Source organism: Taudactylus pleione, unplaced genomic scaffold (genome assembly GCF_031769625.1).
Source record: "Taudactylus pleione unplaced genomic scaffold, aTauple2 ptg000329l, whole genome shotgun sequence".
NCBI lineage: Eukaryota > Metazoa > Chordata > Amphibia > Anura > Myobatrachidae > Taudactylus > Taudactylus pleione.
The window spans coordinates 3275428-3295607 of record NW_028284730.1 but is presented as its reverse complement, the minus strand read 5'-3'; the positions used below and the strand labels follow the sequence as shown (position 1 = coordinate 3295607).

The 20180-nt window shown below is 45.4% G+C and overlaps 1 protein-coding gene across 1 annotated transcript in view; it reads left to right on the top strand.

Moving 5' to 3' along the window:
• The first annotated feature begins 207 nt into the window (after positions 1-207).
• The window catches only part of NUDCD3 (NudC domain containing 3), a 36528-nt gene continuing 16555 nt past the window's right edge, over positions 208-20180 (top strand). The window contains exons 1-3 of the mRNA XM_088443330.1: positions 208-286; positions 5607-5807; positions 5893-6164. Of these exons, the coding sequence (XP_088299456.1) occupies positions 5616-5807; positions 5893-6164 (464 nt within the window). The 5' untranslated portion in view covers positions 208-286; positions 5607-5615. The remainder of the gene's footprint in view (positions 287-5606; positions 5808-5892; positions 6165-20180) is intronic.

The window sequence follows — 20180 nt, the reverse complement described above, 5'->3', positions numbered from 1 at the left end:
ATGTGGCAGACACACTTTTGGAATAGTTTATGATGCTAACCTCAATGGCGAATGCCATCTACCTGTTCTTTATTTTCATGCACTTACAGCAGCCTACTAAGATTATTTATATATTGTACTCTTGAGGGTCAGTCCGATTAGGTGCGATTTGCGAGTAGTGAATTTGTTTCTTGTTGTTATTTTCATACACTTACAGGCCTGTATGTGTATAGGAAATCGGACGTACACTGGATTCTTTCAACAGTTATCAAAAAATAAATCGTGGGTTGCTCCCCTTATTTTTCAGGTGTGTACCCAGCTTTACTTTTAGGCTACCTCACGCATGATACTGACCGTAACGTCCAGGGGTGAAATACGAACGTTTAGCAGCACATAATTACTTATTCCATGTGCTGAAGGCAACATTCTATATTTTCTAATATTGAAAATATACATTTTGCGTGAAAACAATGTGGCTGTAGGAGAAACACCAGGCATGTCATGCTGGAGGGTAGGGTGTAGTCCATGAGCCGGTGGAGGGGGGATGCGCCGAAGCAGCACCCCCTGTAGCATGAATATACTCTTCTTATGTTAAAAACTTATATTGAATATTCTATCATTTTGTGCCGTGATGCTGGTTTCGAGCTTAGCGCGTTTGCTAACAGCATCGCTGCCGGCACTTAAGTCGTAGAATACAGGTTACCACAACGAAACACCCAGCATTAGGCGCCGTAATCTGCATCTCCCGACTTTAGTGCAGGACACAGTGGGGACAATTGAATGGCTTCCCAGAACTCATTCCCAGAGTTATTCAACATCACATTGAATTGAATAAAAATTTAGACATTTTCTATAACACGTATCACAGCACCTCTACACTTGATTGGTCCAGTATAAGGTACCACCTTACAATGGTGTGGTCATAACTTTCCAGGATAAGCTCAGGTAGTCAGCATCTTGATAAACGTGTTGGACCTACTGTAAGGTATCAATGCTACTGTATGTCCAATAAGAATTCATACACATATGCAGTCATGTGAAATACAAAGTACGCCCTCTTTCAAAACTGTCTTTTGACCGATCAGGAAATAATTAATAATCCTCTAGTGTCCACCCAGTACTACAGTTTCATAAATGTATTTAACAAATAATCCATAACAGATTTCATTTAGTCACCCAAAAAAATGACAGATGTATGAAAGTTCACCCTGTTTCTATATAAAGAAGGCAACTTAAAGTTGGATTATGCATCCACTGACCCTAATGCAGTGGTTCCCAAACTCAGTCCTCAGGGCACCCTAAGGCCAGCTATACATCAGGCGATATATATTGTAAATACGACAGTTGGCTACGCTTTCAACAACACTATCAGTTCCACAGAAGTGAATAAAAACAGATTATTTTATTTCTAAAAAAAAGACATAACAAATATATATTTGACATGGAGACACAGCATAAGATATATTTGTACATTGAAACTTAAGTCCTTAATGTAAACAGAGATCTCTGTAACCAATAAAAAGCCTGTATGGACAGGAAAGTGCACTTTATACTAGACTGGATGTGTGAGCCAATTCCAGTGTGTATTATAAGCTTGCACTCCACGTCTCACACCTGTCAGAAAAACCTTTGTGAGTTTGTAAATGCAGTGTGATGGTATTATTTGCCGTGTGTATCCACAAATTATGGTATACATAACTTATACCCCTTTTACACCGGAGCTAAAACCTGGGTTTTTGAAGGGTTAACCCGGGCAGCTCCCTGGTGTAAAAGGGCAGAGGGTTGGATCGCCGGGTCGAGTGACCCGGCAATCCAACCCAGGTAACTAGCAGGGTTTAACACGGGCGTAGCCCGTGAAACCCTGCTATGAGAACAGCGCATTCCGGGTCACGATGACCTGGAGTGCGCTGCTAGCCGGCCGATTGGTCAGGCTTCAGTGGTGCTTGGAGATGACGTAATCTCCAAGCGACCACTTTCACTCCGCAAAAGCCGGGTCTATGCAGACCCGACTGCGGTGTGAGCGGCGCTGACTCGGGAATATCCCGAGTCGGCACCCGCAAAATTCCGGGTCTGATCCGGATAGGAACTTTGTTCCAACTCCGGGTCAGACCCGGAATTTAGGTGGACAAGGGGTATTAGTTGTTACTATTCCAGATATTTTGGATAATTGGCATAGCTTCCAAAAATGTGATTATTTGTCCCAAGCTATTGAGTCCGCACAGAGGGCCTGATTCAGAGTTGGGAATAGAGAGAGAGACAGCACTTAACTGTGTACCTGGACAAACCATGTTGCAATGCAAGGGGTGTACATACATAAAAAAAATGTTTGCATGTAGGGTAAATACTGGTTGCTTTTACATGTGGCCCACAAATACTGCACAGCTTTATTATTACTCTACAATTTAGATGTCAGTTTGGACACCTCCCTCCCAAATCTAAATCTGACTGCTATGTTGGTGTTAGACGTGCGTCCGGTATCCGACATTAGTGCAGTGGGATTTAGACAATTGATGGAGGTAGTGTGTCCTCGGTTCCAAATCCCGTCTAGATTCCACCTGCATCCTCAAAGCAGCAGCGACAAGCGTGCGTCTGTCTGTTAAAGGGTGGTGACACCCTCAAAGTGTGCTACACAAACAATTAAAATATTGTTCTTTTTTTTTCGGTCTTTGTGAAATGTGTGGGCTGTAGCCGCACCTGCATCCTTAAAGCAGCAGCGACAAGCGTGCGTCTGTCTGTTAAAGGGTGGAGTAACTCTCAAAGTGCTCCAAAAAATAAAAAACTATTTTTTTAATGTGTTTGTGACTTGTGTGCGATGTAGCCGCACTTGCATCCTCAAAGCAGCAGCGACAAGCGTGCGTCTGTCTGTTAAAGGGTGGTGACACCCTCAAAGTGTTCTACACAAACAATTAAAATATTGTTCTTTTTTTTTCGGTCTTTGTGAATTGTGTGGGCTGTAGCCGCACCTGCATCCTTAAAGCAGCAGCGACAAGCGTGCGTCTGTCTGTTAAAGGGTAGTGACACCCTCAAAGTGTGCTACACAAACAATTAAAATATTGTTCTTTTTTTTTGGGTCTTTGTGAAATGTGTGGGCTGTAGCCGCACCTGCATCCTTAAAGCAGCAGCGACAAGCGTGCGTCTGTCTGTTAAAGGGTGGTGACACCCTCAAAGTGTGCTACACAAACAATAAAAATATTCTTCTTCTTTTTTCTGTCTATGTGAATTGTGTGGGCTGTAGCCGCACCTGCATCCTTAAAGCAGCAGCGACAAGCGTGCGTCTGTCTGTTAAAGGGTGGTGACACCCTCAAAGTGTGCTACACAAACAATAAAAATATTCTTCTTTTTTCTGTCTATGTGAATTGTGTGGGCTGTAGCCGCACCTGCATCCTTAAAGCAGCAGCGACAAGCGTGCGTCTGTCTGTTAAAGGGTGGTGACACCTCAAAGTGTTCTACACAAACAATTAAAATATTGTTCTTTTTTTTCGGTCTTTGTGAAATGTGTGGGCTGTAGCCGCACCTGCATCCTTAAACCTGCAGTGCAGCATGGTTTCACCAAGATGATCAGTTGAGAGAGATCGCTCTCTATTCCCAACTCTGAATCAGGCCCATTGTCTATTATAGAACCAAAGAAATGTGCAGCAACTGTTGGTCTCACTGGCAATGGCATATAATGTAAAATCAGTATTTAGCTCACTCCCTTGGTCACCAGGCCGCCACACCTGGGTAGTGCTCGATTCCAGGAGTGTCCCTCAGGAGCGGGTAAACTGCAGGTTAGACAGCTGGTCTTTACTGCTGGTATGATGTTAGCCCGCTTGCACACCTGTGGGGCTGCCGCGTCTGTAGTGAACACAGTCACAATTAGATCTTACGTTGGCGGATGTGATGACAACTTGCTGGGTAGGCTCCTGGGTTTGGAGCGCTGTTTGGCTGTGCTGCTAGCGTGCCGCTGGCTTCTGTAAAGAAGGGAAAGTGGATTCTTTGCTGACGGCCGGGCAAGGAGTGTAGCGGCTCCGTACTGTGGGTGGCTGTTTCCCCGTTGGCTTAGGATTGTAGAGTAATCTCAACGCATTTCCGTGTGTTCACACACCTTTGTCAGGAGCAAGGCCATATATATTGGCAGATATATCGTTCTGACGCAGATCGGAACGATATATATCATCCATATCGCACAGTGTGTACCCTCAGTCGCGAGATCACGTGAGTCGTCAGCCACGTCGTCTTTTCTGATGTGCTGCATGTCAGATAGGACAACGGCATGCATGTGAATGCGGGACGGAAGGATATGTCGCACGGTTGTACACCAGATCATGTAGTGTGTACAGCCGCCCAATATATCCTTCCATCGGTCGTCGGGTCGACTGGGATATATGTCGTTCTGATGTGTACCCGGCCTAACAGTCCAGGTTTTAAGGATTTCCATATTTAAGTACAGGTGACTTAATTAGTACCTCAGTCAATTTGATTATACCATCTGTGCATGGCGAGAAAAAGTGCAGAATTGGGGTTTTGGGTGCAGACTTCCAAAAACTACCCTACACCCCTTGGACAGTCCCCTAAAGGTAATCTGTGTTAAAAAAAAAAAAAAAAGTACCTTAGGACACTCCAAAAAACTACTTTCGTTTTGGGGGCGAAAAAAAACAAAGGTGGGGGACAAACTTCTAAACTAGCGAAATAGACTCAGGTGGGGTCCCCAAGTATGCCCCAGGTGTTTTTCTAATTGCAGGTAGTTGTGGCAGGTGGATTTTTCTCGTTTCATATTAGCTACTTTAAAATATGCTAGTACCCCAAATTTGATGGGACACATTTTTCCAAAAAAAGTTGCTAAATGCTATTCTTCACCACTTTACCAAAGACGCTATATAGCACCTATTGAGACCATTTACAGAACCCACATACCTTTAGCAAGGCTATTCGGGGGTACCCATAGTGATCCCCCATGTCAGTGCATCTTTTGGGGGGTGTCAGGCTGATTTCCCCAAAACTGACAGAACTTTTCGTCGATTTCAATTTCGCTAGGTCCCGTTTTCCCGCTTTGGAATTGAATATGGGAATAAGCGGCGACGAGCGCAATACTTTTTCGCACCCAAAACCAGCGATGACGTCGAAAAGTCCGACAACGGACTTTTCGCTTCTAATTGAATATGGGTCATAGGCTTGCCATATTATCCCTATCCGGGACACATGTGAATCACACAGGTTCAGTGACTGATTAAAACCAGGTGAAATGGAGACTTGCAGTCAGCCAGCCACTGAATTTCAGTCATACGTATGCCAAATTAAAAAGATGATATGGCAAGCCTATTCTAATATGATGTAAGAGACTCAGAAACATAAATCTATTACTTCACATTGTTTCTCCTAAATGTACGTCAACAATTTGCTGAATAATTTATTGGGTGCACTATTTTATGTTGGCTTAATATTTGTTGAATAAACAATGTTGCATGCAATTAGATTTATCTGAGTTTATGACTTGGTGAGGATTAGATGATATGTAAAAGCACAGATTAGAAAGAGGGTGTACTTTCTTTGTCACATGACTGTACACGTATAAATCAATACATTCTCTGCATTTGCACTGTCTCTCTGGTAGAACTATACAGTGATCTCCATGTTGTGTTTGCCTGCAGGGTGCAGGGATGGAGCCAGAACTATCAGACCGTTATGATCATGCTCTGTTGGGAATCCTGCAACATGTGGGGAACATACAAGACTTCTTAAGCATTTACTTTGGGTTCTTGTACCGTAAGACAGACTTTTATCGGTTGCTGCTGAACCCCCAGGACCGTCTAGGGTTCCCCCCTGGTACTGCACAGAATATGGTGCTACAGGTGAGTAGTTGGCCATTACGATGTGCAGTGCTGTTTGCACAATCCTGGTAGTACTGGATGTATAATCACAATGACCCTTTCTCAGACCTTCAAGGCGGTCGAGCGGTTGGCCCTGCAGGACCACGAGCGGCGAGTGCAGGACTTGCAGAAGAAACTGAGGACGCGGGAGGAGGGGAAGGTGCCGGAGAGTGACAGTGCAGCAGTGGCAGAAGAAGTGATCATAGAGACACCCGCAGAGGAGGTATCTGTAGAGCAGGAAAAGCCAGAACGTCAGCCAGAGGTTCTGGATCCAGCGCAGAAAGCAGAAGGAACAGAGGCCAGCAGAAAGGACACCGACGGCTCAGCTTCCGGCTCCAAGTAATGTGACCTAATATATAATATCCTAATATAATATAATTATTATTATTAAAGTAGTTAAATGGTTGTAATTGTTAAATTTGGACCATGTTTAAAATGACGGTTACACTTTTAATTATGTATTTTAAATGCAATAGTAATATTTGCAGGATTATCCTATAGGGGGTGTATTGGGCGGTGAGTTTGTTGGATTTAAAATATCATCTTTACTTAACAACGATCAGCAAGTGAATAAGATTATGTTGTGTTATGGGACTGCGTAAAGGGGTAATGTCACATTATATACAGGACCGAGCTGTTTATTTTATTGGGGTATGAGGGAAGAGGTACATGAGTGGGAACGGTGCTAGTTTCCAGATGTTTGGGCTTTGTGGACGAGGCACCGCCATGAAGGAAGAGTGCCTTTACCATAATATGAATGTGTGTAATGTTGTTGGAGCAATGATAAGATTCCTGTAGAGAGAAACCTATGTAAGTGAGCGTAGTGAGGTAGGGGTGCTATTAATCAAAATTGAGATAAATCCCTTCATTATCGCTGTTATTCTGGAATAGTTTTCAGAGACATTTATTATTGCCATCTAGCCGGGACAACTGCTCTGATAAAGACCTCTCTGGTAAAGACTAATGCTGCAATATTGTTATCGTTCATAATATCGGCAAGTGTGTAGGCAAGATATCGCTAACGATGCGTGCTCCAGCGGATCGTTAACGATATCTTTAATCATCTGAACAAGCAGGCCAACCTGACGATATCAGGGATGCTGCTGGTGATGTCACTGAACGATATCATTAACAATATAATTCAGTGTATAGGCTCAATGACGTTAACGACATTAAGCCCGGCAAATACTTAACGATATCGCTCATGGCGCATATCGTCTAGTGTGTACGCGGGTTTAGGGGCCCATTTATCAATGAGTTTTCTCATATGCTCATTCTCATATGCAACGAGTCGTTGCGTATGATAATGATGATCCAGCCAATCAGCTCCCAACTGTCATCTGTTTGAAAAATGACAGGAGCTGATTGGCTGGAGCTCCATTTGTCATACGCAACAAGTTTTAAAACTTGTTGATAAATGGGCCCCTAAATCCTATACTTTCACTGCTAATAGCAGCGGTGAAAACATTCAGAACTGGGTTCTGTCCTGGCATGTTTGCTGCACATCCATGTTTGTGCACTCAGGGCCTGATTCAGACCCGCTCGCAAGCGGGTCGATGGTGGCCCAGTGGGCACGCGCGGCATGCGTGAGCCCTGGAGCGAGCGCAAAAAGCACTCCCTCCATGGCTCACTACAAAAGGGGCGGCTGTCGATGTCGATGGACAGCTCGCCCCGTTTTGTAGGCGTGGCCGGGGGGTGGTTTCACAAACGGAAGCGAACGCCTGCCGTTTGTGGGCGGCCCCACTGACATCACCAGTGATGTCAGTGAGAGAGCTTCTGGCTTTATTAGAGCCAGAAGCTCTCTGGGGCTTGTGGCCACGAGACCCTCCCACAAGGGTCTCGTCACAAGCCCGATGGTCTTGACCATCGCAACCATCATCCTGGCCGCTCGCAATAGCTGTGGGTGGTCACCCACAGCTATGCGAGCGGCCAGGAGGCCGCAACTAAAGAAAACAGCGGCCGCCCTGATTCAGAGCGAGCGCTCGCTTTTTGCGACCGCCTCTGAATCAGGCCCTCAGTCAGGTCTAAATGGATCCCTCTTTGCACTTCGTGAGTTCTTTCATTAGGAACAAGCTACCCAAGTAAAGCAGTTCTCAGAGCTTGATAAATAGCACAAATGCAACATCTCCATACATTGTATGGGGACTGTGGTGTGCTCCAGTGCTAAAGCAGAAGATATTGCAGATATCTCCTTTGTTACAGGCTTAATAAATAGATTTTTATTTTACTTCATTTATTGGTAATCATGTATAATTACCGGTGCCTAAAGGACTTAAACAGTTTCTTCTTCAGGGTCCACAGGGATACCATGGGTAAATGTGGTTGGAGTGATCCAGGCACCAAATAGTTAAGCTTTCAGCTCCCAGGATTCCTCAGGTCCTCCTCCACATATACCCCGCCACAGGCATTCAGTTTTTCGTTTGGTGCGGCAGTATTCAGACGCACCTTTGTAACAGGGGGAACTCTCAGGCAGTCCTAAGCTTTTTATTTTCTGTTTTATTTGATTTATTTTTACTCCAGAGCAAGTAGCACTAGGCGTCCTAAAGGATGCCTGTGCTGCTGCTCCACTTATCCCCGCCGGCGCCGCATTTCCAGTAACCGGACTGGTGATTTTCGGCTTGCACCAGCGGAGCTTGGCTAGCAGCGATGCTGGGACCCGGGACTGCAGCCGGAAGCACAGGGACGCAGGTAAGGTGGTTCCCCCCCCTCGTGGGGAACCACGTAGCAGTACATACCTCTGTCGTTTGGGGACCTGCCAGGGGTTGCTGTAGTGGGGCGACGACTGCGTCCACTCCCCCACTAGTCCATCAGGGCAAGTCAATCTGGCGTCAGGGACAGTGGCGGCGGCCATGTTATAAGGCCAGCGCACCCGAGGGTTAATACAGCATAGGTTAGGTAAGCTCTTCCCGGCAGCCCCTCCCCCAGCCCAGATGCCGATCCAGCTGAGGTTTTCCCACATCTGGGTTGCTCCTCCTACCCTCCTCTTTATATGAGATGCCCAGCGACCACTGTCAGTTCTCTGCTGTAGCTGCTGGTCTCAGGAGGTTTTTGGGTCTAGTCAAACTCTGTGTTTTGAGTAGTTTATTCAGGGCCCATTGCAAGTATATTATATATGCATTTTTATATGACTATTGCTAGCTCTGCTGTGTTGTTACTACCTTTTATTTTCTGTACTGTCAGGTATAACTATCACTACTATTTCTCCTCAACCCTTTTGCTACAGGTGTGAGGGAAATATTTTTTTTTTCTCAAATTGTACTTCAAATTTATTTGTTGCTTGTGAAGGCAGTCACATTTGCACTTATTATGTCTAAGAATAAGGGGAAACCGAAAACTGAGGCCCCGGTACTGGTTTCATGTAAAAGTTATTTGGCGGGCTTGTCCCCTCAGGACTTTATACAGGATGTTTTGTGTGCTATTTGTTATAAAGAACCACCTCACCAGTCCAGTCTACCAGCCCCTGTACAGGAGCCATCTTGGGTGTCCTCCTTGTCTCAGGTTATGATGCAGCTAGTGGACCGTTTGGCTGCTCCCACGCTGCCTCCCATGATGGGATACCCACAGCAGTTTAGCATAAAATAATAATAAAATAACAGTAATATCTACTTGTAAGCTAAATTATCAGGCTGCTATGTTTGCTCCCCCCCTATACATCCTTCCTGGATGGATGTTTATGCCCGGTAGCCATTAAAGCACCTAAGTGAACGATATTATTTTGTCAGTCTGCCCAGCATGTAGATTCAGACGCATCATCGGAGGAGTCCGATGATGCGCCGGGTTCTTCCCAGGATCTATCTAAGGAGAGGAGGGCCATCCGTCTACAGTGGCTGTCCCTTCTTTGGTGAGGGCGGTCAAATCAATTTAAATATAGAAGTCTGATCAGCTCACTGAACTTATGGGAGAAGCATGGAGTACTCTGGATAAATGGTTCCATGTTCCAAAAAGATTAGCACATTTATACGCTTTCCCAGCTACTGAATGTACTAAGTGGGAATCCCTCCTACTGTGGATGCCCATGTGATGCATTTAGTCAGGAGTGCTACATTGCCTATACCGTCCGCATCTTCTCTACAGATAGAAAACTTGAATCATGTCTTTTATCAGTGTTTTCATTGTCTGGAACTGTTACTCGGCCGGCTATGGCTGCGGCCTGGTATCCAAGGCTGTTGAAGAATGGACGGGGGCATTGGAAGATACTCTACCAAATGCTACACGAGAACAGCTGGCATATATCTCCCACATTCGGGAAGCAGCCTCCTATTTGGGAGAAGCTGCAATAGATGCTGGACTCCTGGCTTCTAAAGCATCGGCAGCTTCAGTTGTTGCTCGCAGAGCTCTTTGGTTAAGGTCCTGGAAAGCAGATGCGGGATCCAAGAAGGCTCTGGAATCCCTGCCTTTTTTATGGAAACATACTTTTTGGAGCAGAATTGTATAAGATAGTGGCTACCCTGGCAGCCTCAAAATCTGCAGGTCTGCCATCAACAGCTACATCAAAGCCTAGGCAGTCTTCTTTTTGGTCCTTTCGTCATCAGGGAAGAGCAAAAGAACAGCCTTTCTCCAGACCGTCTAGTTCTCGCAGGACCACCAAGCAGCAACCTAAGAGGTCCTGGCCGGCCAGACGTCCAGCTTCCAAGCCGGACGACAAACCCTCCACCTGACGGGACGGGCCTCCTGGGGGATCCCAGGGTGGGCGGCCGACTTCTTCATTTTGCGTACTACTGGCTTCAAACAACAACAGACGCCTGGGTCCGAGAAGTGGTCTCTCAGTGGTATGCCAGGCCTTGGACATCCAGGAGGCTATTTACTCCCTGCTGCGGGCAGGGTTGATAATTCCGGTTCCTGTGGTTCAACAAGGAAGGGATTATTATTCCAATCTGTTTTTGGTTCAGAAACCAAATAGGTCTCATCGCCCTATTCTAAATCTGAAAACCCTCATCAAGTTTATCCGTGTACCCAAGTTCCGTATGGAGACTCTTCAGTCAATTATTTTGGCGATGGAACCTGGGGATTTTATGGCTTCCCTGGAAATTCAGGATGCGTATCTGCCTGTGCCTATTATGCCATCCCACCAACAATTTCTACGGTCTTCTGTTCTGCAACATTGCCAATTTCAGGCACTGCCCTTTGGTCTATCAACGGCCCCTCGGGTTTTCACCAAAATAATGGCGGTTATGACGGCCTACCTCAGGCGTCAAGGAGTCAGAATACTGCCAAACTTTCCATACGACCTCCTGATATTGGCACAGTCTCCAGCTGTTTTACAACACCATTTCCAACTGACCATTGCCTGCCTACAGACGCACGGCTGGATCATCAATTGGAAGAAATTCTCCCTTTCTCCAATACCACGAATGGTACATCTGGGGGCACTTCTGGGTCCTCAGACACAAAGAGTGTTTCTGCCAGGGGACAAGATTTCGGCCCTAATATTGTGCGTGCGCAAATTGCTTCGCAAGTGAAGGGTATCCATTCTATCAGTGATGCAGGTCCTGGGGTTAATGGTGTCCACCTTCACCATAGTGGAATATAAGCAGTTCCACTCCAGGCTTTTGCAACAATTGATTCTCTCCCGGTGGAACGGGCAGTATCCTCTAATACGGTCCCAGAGGATTCTTCTCACTCCGGAGGTTCGGCTCTCTCGTGGTAGTTACAAAAGGCTCATCTGGACAAGGGTCGCCCATTCTGGATTCCAAATTGTGTGCTCCTCACCACAGATGCCAATCTTTGCGGATGGGGGTCATTGACAGGTCATCATACCTTTCAGGGAAGATGGACAAATCAGGAAAGTCACCTGCCAATAAATATCCTGGAGCTGCGTGCAGTATACAAAGCGCTCATCCTGGCACATGGCCTATTCCAAGGCAGGTCGATCCAGATCCAGTCCGACAACGCGACCACAGTAGTCTATCTCAATTATCAGGGAGGCACGTGAAGTCAGGCAGCCATGAGGGAAGTGGCAAACAGCCATCTCGGTTCATCCCTGGAGTCCTCAACTGAGAAGCGGACTTCCTAAGTTGTCAGGACATACACGCCAGAGAGTGGGCTTTCCACCCGGGGTTTTTTCAACTCTTTGGGGCATATTCAATTAACTCCGATAAACCGTATTCCGCGAAAGGTTTTGCTGGTGACGTCATTTCGCCAGGCGAAAACTTATCTCCGTATTCAATTCCAATGACTTTTCGCCTTTGCGCAAAGTCAATTCATTGGTATAGGCGAAAAAGATTTGCTTATGAAACTAAGTGAAAAAAAGTGTATAATTGGGGTTTTGGGGTGCAAACTTGCGGGAACCACCCTGCGCCCTTGGGACAACTCTCCAAAGGTAAACTGTGTCAAAAAAAAGTTAAAAAAAAACTTAAGAACACCCCATAAAAGTACTTTCATTTTGGGTGTGAAAAAAAACAAAGTTGGGAGACAAACTAAAAAACTAGCGAAATAGACTCCAGGGGGGTCCCCAAGTATTCCCCAGGTGTTTTAAGTTTGCAGGTGGTTGCGGCAGGTGGATTTCTATTGTTTTTTAAAACTTAACTTTAGCAACTTTAAAATATGCTGGCACTCATTTTCATGTATCCCAAATTTGCTGGGACTAGTTATTTTCTGCAAAAAACCTGCTAAATGCTATTCTTCACCACTTCTGCAAAGACGCTAATTAGCAGCTATTGAGAGCATTTAAGTACCCCAAATACCTTCAGCAGGGCTATTCGGGGGTATCCTTAGTGATCCCCAATGTTAGTGCATCTTTTGGGGGGTGTCAGGCTGATTTCCCCAAATCTGACAGCACTTTTCGCCTGTTTGAGTTTCGCCGGGTCCCGTTTTCGCGTTCTTTGGAATTTAATAGGGCGAAAAGCAGCCGTGCGCACGAGAAGTCTTTTCTCCAAAAACACACGATGTAGGCGGAAAGTCCGGTAGGTGAAACTTAGCCTACTTTTCGCAGCTAAAATATGCCCCTTAGTGAACAAATGGGGCCTACCAGACGTAGACCTCATGGCCTCACGTCACAACCACAAGGTCCTCAGGTACGGGTCCAGGACCATAGATCCCTCAGCCACCTTCGTTGATGCAGTGGCAGTGAGGTGGGACTTCAAGCTGGCGTACCTCTTTCCTACGATTTCCTTCCTCCCGAGGATCCTCAGGAAATTCGAGCAGGAGGGCGGCACAGTAGTAGCTCCTGCTTGGCCCAGGAGCCATTGGCTCACTGACATACGGAATCTATCCATAGACACTCCGTTTCCTCTCCCTCTATAGCCAGACCTGTTGACGCAGGGTCCCTGCCTGCATCCGGGCTTACTTCGTCTGTCTTTGACGGCGTGGCTCTTGAGTCTTCCATCTTAAGAGCCAAAGGTTTCTCCAAGCTCTGTGATTCAGAGAATGCTTAGGGCATGAAAGCCTTCCTCTGCCCACATCTATTACAGAGTTTGGCACTAATTTGGTCAGTGGTGTTCCCACAGAAAGTATGACCCTAAGGTTTTTAGGGTTTGCTGGGTACTTGCTATTCTTCAGGCTGGGTTAGACCTCGGTCTCCGCCTGGCCACCTTGAGAGTACAGGTTTCTGCGCTGTCAGTTTGGTTCCAGCAAAAGATCGCTTCTCTGCCGGATGTTTAGCGTTTTTTCAGGGTGTTCTCTGAGTTCAGCCACCCTTTGTCCCACCGGTGGCACCGTGGGATTTGTCTTTGGTTCTCAAGGGGCTACAGGCTCCCCCATTTGAACCTCTGGAATCAGTAGATTTGAAGTAGTCGACAGCGAAAACACTTTTTCTCCTTGCTATCTCCTCTGCCTTCAGAGTCTCTGATTTGGTAGCTCTCTCTTATCGCTCCCCCTTTTTGATTTTTCACCAGAATAGAGCTGTCCTCCGTACACGGGCGGGTTATCTTCCTAAGGTGGTGTCTAGTTTTTCATGGGAATTTAGAGATTGTGGTTCCAGCTTCTTCAGACCTTTCTGTAGGTGAAGCCTCCCTGGATGTGGTTCGTGCTCTCCGTATCTATGTGGATCGTACAAACTCTTTTAGAAAATTAGGCGCTCTTTTTGTGTTGTAGGGTTTTCACAAACGAGGCTGGCCAGCTTCTTGACTAGATGGCTGTGAATGACTATCTCTCAAGCTTACAAGCAAGCTGATCTCCCTGTTCCAAACATAGCGACAGCCCATTCTACTCGGCCTGTGGGACTATTGTGTGCGTTTCAACGTGGTGCTCTCCTGAACAATTGTGCAAAGCGGCCGCATGGTCTTCTGTCCACGCCTTTCTTAGGTTCTACACCTTTGCACTTTTGCCTCTCAGGATGCTTTCTTTGGGCGGCGGATTCTCCTTTCTGCTCGGCAGTGTCCCCACCCTTAGGGGAACTGCTTTAGGACATCCCCATGGTGTCCCAATGGACCCTGAAAAAGAAAATAAGAGTTATGATAGACTTACCTTTTGTTAACTCTTTTTCTTCGAGGTCCACAGGGCACCCACCCTGACGCACCTGGCTGCTTTGGGTAATTTTTTTTTCGGTCACCGATTCCCTCTTCTTTTGTGATAGTGTTTTTTTTGTACATTGTCCTTCCTTCTCCTCTTTCCTTCTACTACCTTGGGCTTGTGTACAAATCACTGAATGCCTGTGGCCAGGGGCAGGGTATATGTGGAGGAGGACCTGAGGCATCCTGGGAGCTGAAAGCTTAATTATTTGGTGCCTGTATCACTCCAATCACATTTCCCCATGGTATCCCTGTGCACCCTATGGACCTCAAAGAAAAAAAGTCAACAAAGGTAAGTCTACCATAACTCTCATTTTTCATTGGTGAACGAAAGGAAAGTGCAGAATTCGGAAATATGAATGCTATTGTGAGAGTTGTAGAGATAAAGAGTGTAACATCCTGTAACTTATATGAGGAATATACAGTATCTAGAAGTTATTCCTTATTATATATAATTAAACCAGAGATCTGCCTGTCGTGCTAAATATATTAATCACTGCTCCACCTACTGCCTGCGTTTCTCTTATGTCTTTGGTACTATAGTCAGATCTTTGTCATCACTGTTGACTCATGGTAACATGGGCTGTTACTGTGTGTAATATAGTCTGTTAGACTAATCTAACACTGATTCTGTTTCTTTTTAAAGAGTTTCTAAGCTTAAAGCTAACAATTAGCTGTGCGCTGTCATTGTACATATAATTAGATAGTAGGGCTGGTCTATGCTGCTCCCCGTCATCCGTGGAAACGCCATTATGCCTCATCGCATGCTTATTCTGCTTGCTAACAGCATTAAGTATGGTAAACTGCATCTCTAAATAAGATTTGCAGAATAGTCCAAGTTGTGTACCGACTGATGGGACATCTATAATATAATTCTCTAAGCATGACCGTCTAGGACATGAGCTTTGGAGCCACATAGTGGCACACCCAGCCACCACTGACAACTACCACGGCCACCAAAGGCGGACAGGCTAAACAAAGCGAGCCCATTATATAATACATCTTTGACCAGTAAATGCAGACGATGTCATCTGCTGTTCACTTGACCACAATGGTTAGGGAGCACACACATGAATATCACCGGTGCCATCAAAGTGAAGACGTGCCCTGCACCTGCCCGGATCCATTAGGAACGTGTCAAGTCCAAAAGGAAAACAAAACTGACAGCTTGAAATACTAACAGAAACGGCAGTGGTGTGGTGGGAAGTTGTGGAGAGAGTGAGCCCCGAATATGGCAGAAAGCAGAGACTTGTGCAGGGGAAGACCTCGCCGGGCTACATAGCTGTTGCTGGAATGATCCTCCTCTTATGTCCAGCACAGAAGCCCCCATTAGCCCCCATTAATCTTTATAAACCAAATAATATCAAATAGGGGCTGTATCCTTTCTTACACCCAATGATTTGAAGTGTGAAACTATGAGATCCCTCAGCCCCTGTCTGATCCTTCATATGGGCCCGTAGTATTGGGAAGTGTCTGTCTGAGATAGCTGCATCTATAAATAAGATGGTGGCTTCTGCTGGGGTCACAGCAAACAAAAAGTCACTGTTACAGTCCCCAGTTAGTTTTTCTGGTGATTCTGACTCTGCAGGCTCCTCTCATGAGGAGGGGGAGGTGGACCTTGATTGAGAAGATACCATAGGTTGTGAAAAGGATTCCCATGGTAGTTTGGGTGTCAACAATTTAATTGACGCAGTCTGTCAGACCTACAGATACACAGAAAAACAAAAGAAAAGACAGAGAGAGGGCCTGATTCAGAGCCGCTCGTAAGCGGCCGCTCGTTCGTTCCGAGCGATGTTTGCCCAACTGCGCATGCGTATGGATCGTAATACGCATGCGCGAACCAGTCAGTGCGGCCGAAAATCGTTTGTTCGCTAAATAGCGAATGCCTGCTATTTTGAGTGACAGGAGGAGGCGTATGTGGGTGGGAAGGTGCTTGAAAACAGGGAGTGGAGATCAGAACGCAGGCGTGCTTAAAGGTCAAAACGGGCGTTTTATGGGTGTGCATAATTAATACAGCAGCGTCATTGACCACGTCACTGAGTTATTTTATAGTCAGAACTGCTCGCAAGATTGTGGTAGGGAAAACCAACCACAAGAATAGCGAGCAGTTCATACGCTGGTCGATATACTCGATTAATCTAATAAATAGCGGACATGACGTAGGATGCGAACGGCCAGGGGGCGTAGTTATCCAAAAAACGACCGCAAGATTTGTTCGCTCGTTCAGACATGGAGGCGTGAACAGACCGCAAAGAGCGAACGGTTCATTTGAGTAGCCACCCCCTTTTCCTGAACGACCGTCCGCAAATAGCGTCTGGCTCTGAATCAGGCCCAGAGTTCCTATCTTTTGGTGCACTCTAATACATTATTGTATACCACCAGTTATTATAGCATAATGTATGTATTAAAATATATAATCTTTATTAATCATATTAAAATATGTATACTAAGGGTACCATCTAGCGAAATATGAATAAAATCAATAACTCATAATTAAAGAAAGAATATGTAACACACATTAAGCAAAAATAAAATTTGTGAATGATATCAAAAAAATACAGTGAGAATAAAAAAGTTTTCCAAAATCCCGCTGTCTAGTAATTATTATTATTTGTCTTCACCATTGATATTTTCCCTATTAGAACGAATTATATATATGATGTTATTGAAGGAAACATTTGTCTGCCTGTAATTACTGAATGCACGGACATAACACGTGCGCGTGTAATGACAAACAGAGTTGTAGTATTCTCACGCGTGATAGCATAAAATTGTGACGCAAATTAGAGCTCCACTTACAATTCCCAGACAATGTATCTCTGTGAATTTTCCCATTGGTACGATTAATATATGTAATGTTACTGAGGGAAACATATGTCTATCAGAAATTTCTGACTACACGAATGCAACACATGTAATGATAGACAGGATTACAGCATCACTATATCAGGAGTGCAGCTTATGATACTAAAAGTGAGATTTCAAGCACCCTGCAGCTTTGTAAAAGATTGAGGAATACATATACCTATGATAGGCTGATTTAATATTTGTCTTTTCTTTTACTTATGGTGACAGTATAAGCTGATTAAATAGTATCCCAGTATAACATCATTTTCTTATATCCCACTGGATGGTTTAAACAGTGTATAATATTAGGGAAATTAATACAAATTAATAGATTGTTGCATTTAATTCAACGTATTTCTCTCCTATTATTACCTAAGTAGGGAAAATATCAATGGTGAAGACAAATAATAATAATTACTAGACAGCGGGATTTTGGAAAACTTTTTTATTCTCACTGTATTTTTTTGATATCATTCACAAATGTTATTTTTGCTTAATGTGTGTTACATATTCTTTCTTTAATTATGAGTTATTGATTTTATTCATATTTTGCTAGATGGTACCCTTAGTATACATATTTTAATATAATGATTAATAAAGATTAGATATTTTAATACATACATTATGCTATAATAAATGGTGGTATACAATAATGTATTAGAGTGCACCAAAAGATAGGAACTCTGGCCCTCATTCAGAGCCGCTCGTTAGCGGCAGTACGCTCGTTCCGAGCGATGTTTGCACATCTGCGCATGCGTACGCTTTTTAGTACGCATGCGCGAACCAGTCAGTGCGGCCGAAAATCCTTTGTACGCTATATAGCGAGTGCCTGCTATTTTGAGTGACAGAATGAGGCGTATGTGGGTGGTAACAGGGGAAGGTGCTTGAAAATGGGGAGTGGAGATCCGAACGCAGGCGTGCTTAAAGGTCAAAACGGGCGTTTTATGGGTGTGTATATTTAAAACAGCAGCGTCATTGACCACGTCACTGGGTTATTTTATAGCCAGAACTGCACGCAAATTTGTGGTAGCAAACACCAACCACAAGAATAGCGAGCAGTTCATACGCTGGTCGATGTACTCGATTAATCTAATAAATAGCGGACATGACGTAGGATGCGTGCGGCCAGGGGGCGTTTTTAACAAATAAACGAGCGTATGTTTTGCTCGTTCGTTCAGACTTAGAGGTGTGAACACACTGCAATGTGCGTACGGATCATTTAAATAGCCACCCCTTGTTTTTAAACGAACGACCGCAAATAGCGTCCGGCTCTGAATGAGGGCCTCTATCTTTCTTTTCTTTTGTTTTTTTGTCTATGTGATATATAGAGGTATTGGCACCATCCAAGTGATAAAGTATTCATATTGTTGGAACTAAAATTTATAATAGGAACTTTGTACTTTAAAACACTTGAAATGATAAACATTAAAATTAATATTACTTGAAATTATATATGTTTGAACATACATTGTATTCCACATTCTCTAGTGCGGGACTGTTTTTTGTTCCACAAAGACCCACAGATACAAAATAAGGTTTCTGAGGCTACATTTAAACATAAGAAGAAGGTGATGTCTGATTTTGCCAGCTTTCTCGCATTTTGGGGAACTGTTAAAAGAGGCTTGACTAAAGCCAAAAACAAAATATCAGGCCCCTAAAAAATGTAGGTACCTTTTATCTTTTTGCTGTCAAAGACACCAAGCCTTGTCAGGTCTCGCCCCGGGACTATTCCTATTGCCAGGTTGGTTAAGGCCACAGTTATCTCCAGTGCTTAAAGTGGTCATCGAAAAGTGGTGGAACTCTCCCCCAGTAGTGGTAGTGCCCCTTATGCAGTTCCCCCAGTAGTGGTAGTGCCCCTTATGCAGTGCCCCCAGTAGTGGTAATGCCCCTTATGCAGTGCCCCCAGTAGTGCTCGTGCCCCTTATGCAGTGCCCCCAGTAGTGGTAATGCCCCTTATGCAGTGCCCCCAGTAGTGCTCGTGCCCCTTATGCAGTGCCCACAGTAGTGATAGTGTCCCTTATGCAGTGACGCCAGTGGTAGTGCCCCTTATGCAGTGCCCACAGTAGTGGTAGTGCCCCTTATGCAGTGATCCCACTAGTGGTGCCCCTTATGCAGTTCCCCCAGTAGTGGTAGTGCCCCTTATGCAGTGCCCACAGTGGTAATGTCCCTAATGCAGTGCCCCCAGGAGTTGTTCTCCCTGTAGTAATGCCCCCTGTAGAAGTAATGCCCCCTGTAGTAGTGCCAATAGTAATGCCCCCAGTAGTAGTGACCCCTGTAGTAAGGCCCCCTAGTAGTAGTGCTCCCAAGTAAATTCCCCCAATAGTAGTGCCCCCAATAGTAATGCCCCCAGAAGTTATGACCCCATTATGAAGCCGCTTAAACATACTAAAAGAATACTTTCCTTAAGCCCCACTGCCGCGTCCATCCTGCTGGTCACTCCTCGGAACTATGGGAGAGATGTCATGACGTCTCTCCCATAGTGCACTGCAGGAGCCGAGAGCCGGAGCTCAGGTGTGAGCTCCGGCTGGCGCTGCGGGGAGGGAGCCAGGTGCCCGCTGGTAACAAAATCTCAGCATGTGCCCGGCAATGGAGCCTCCCTGCAGCGCCAGGCTGAGGCGGAACTGGTTCCGTCTACAAATAGAAGTGATGGAACGCAGTTCCGCCCCACTTTAAAGGAGCACATGGATATGAAGAGCATGTGAAAATCCCTGTTCACTCTTACAAGTGCATCCCGTATGTCACGGGCCGCTGTGGTGGACCACGGGGGGTCCGGGACTTACCTATCCGGGTGCTCTGGGTGCAGGCTGCTGGCGGTTAGCACGGTGTTCGGGCAGGTCCCTGAGAGGCAGTGCTGGGTCTCTGGCATGTTGGAGCTGCTGTTGTTGGAAGTCTTTGCAAACACTGCCTGGTGCTGGGCGTCGCCATCTTGGATTTGGTCACATGTCAGGAAGGAGCCAACCCAGTCTGAATGATTCACATGGGCTCTGACAGCCAATCCAACTCCAGTCTTGGGTACTTAAGGGTTTCCTGGGAGTTTTCAGGTTGCCAGTGCAACGTCTTA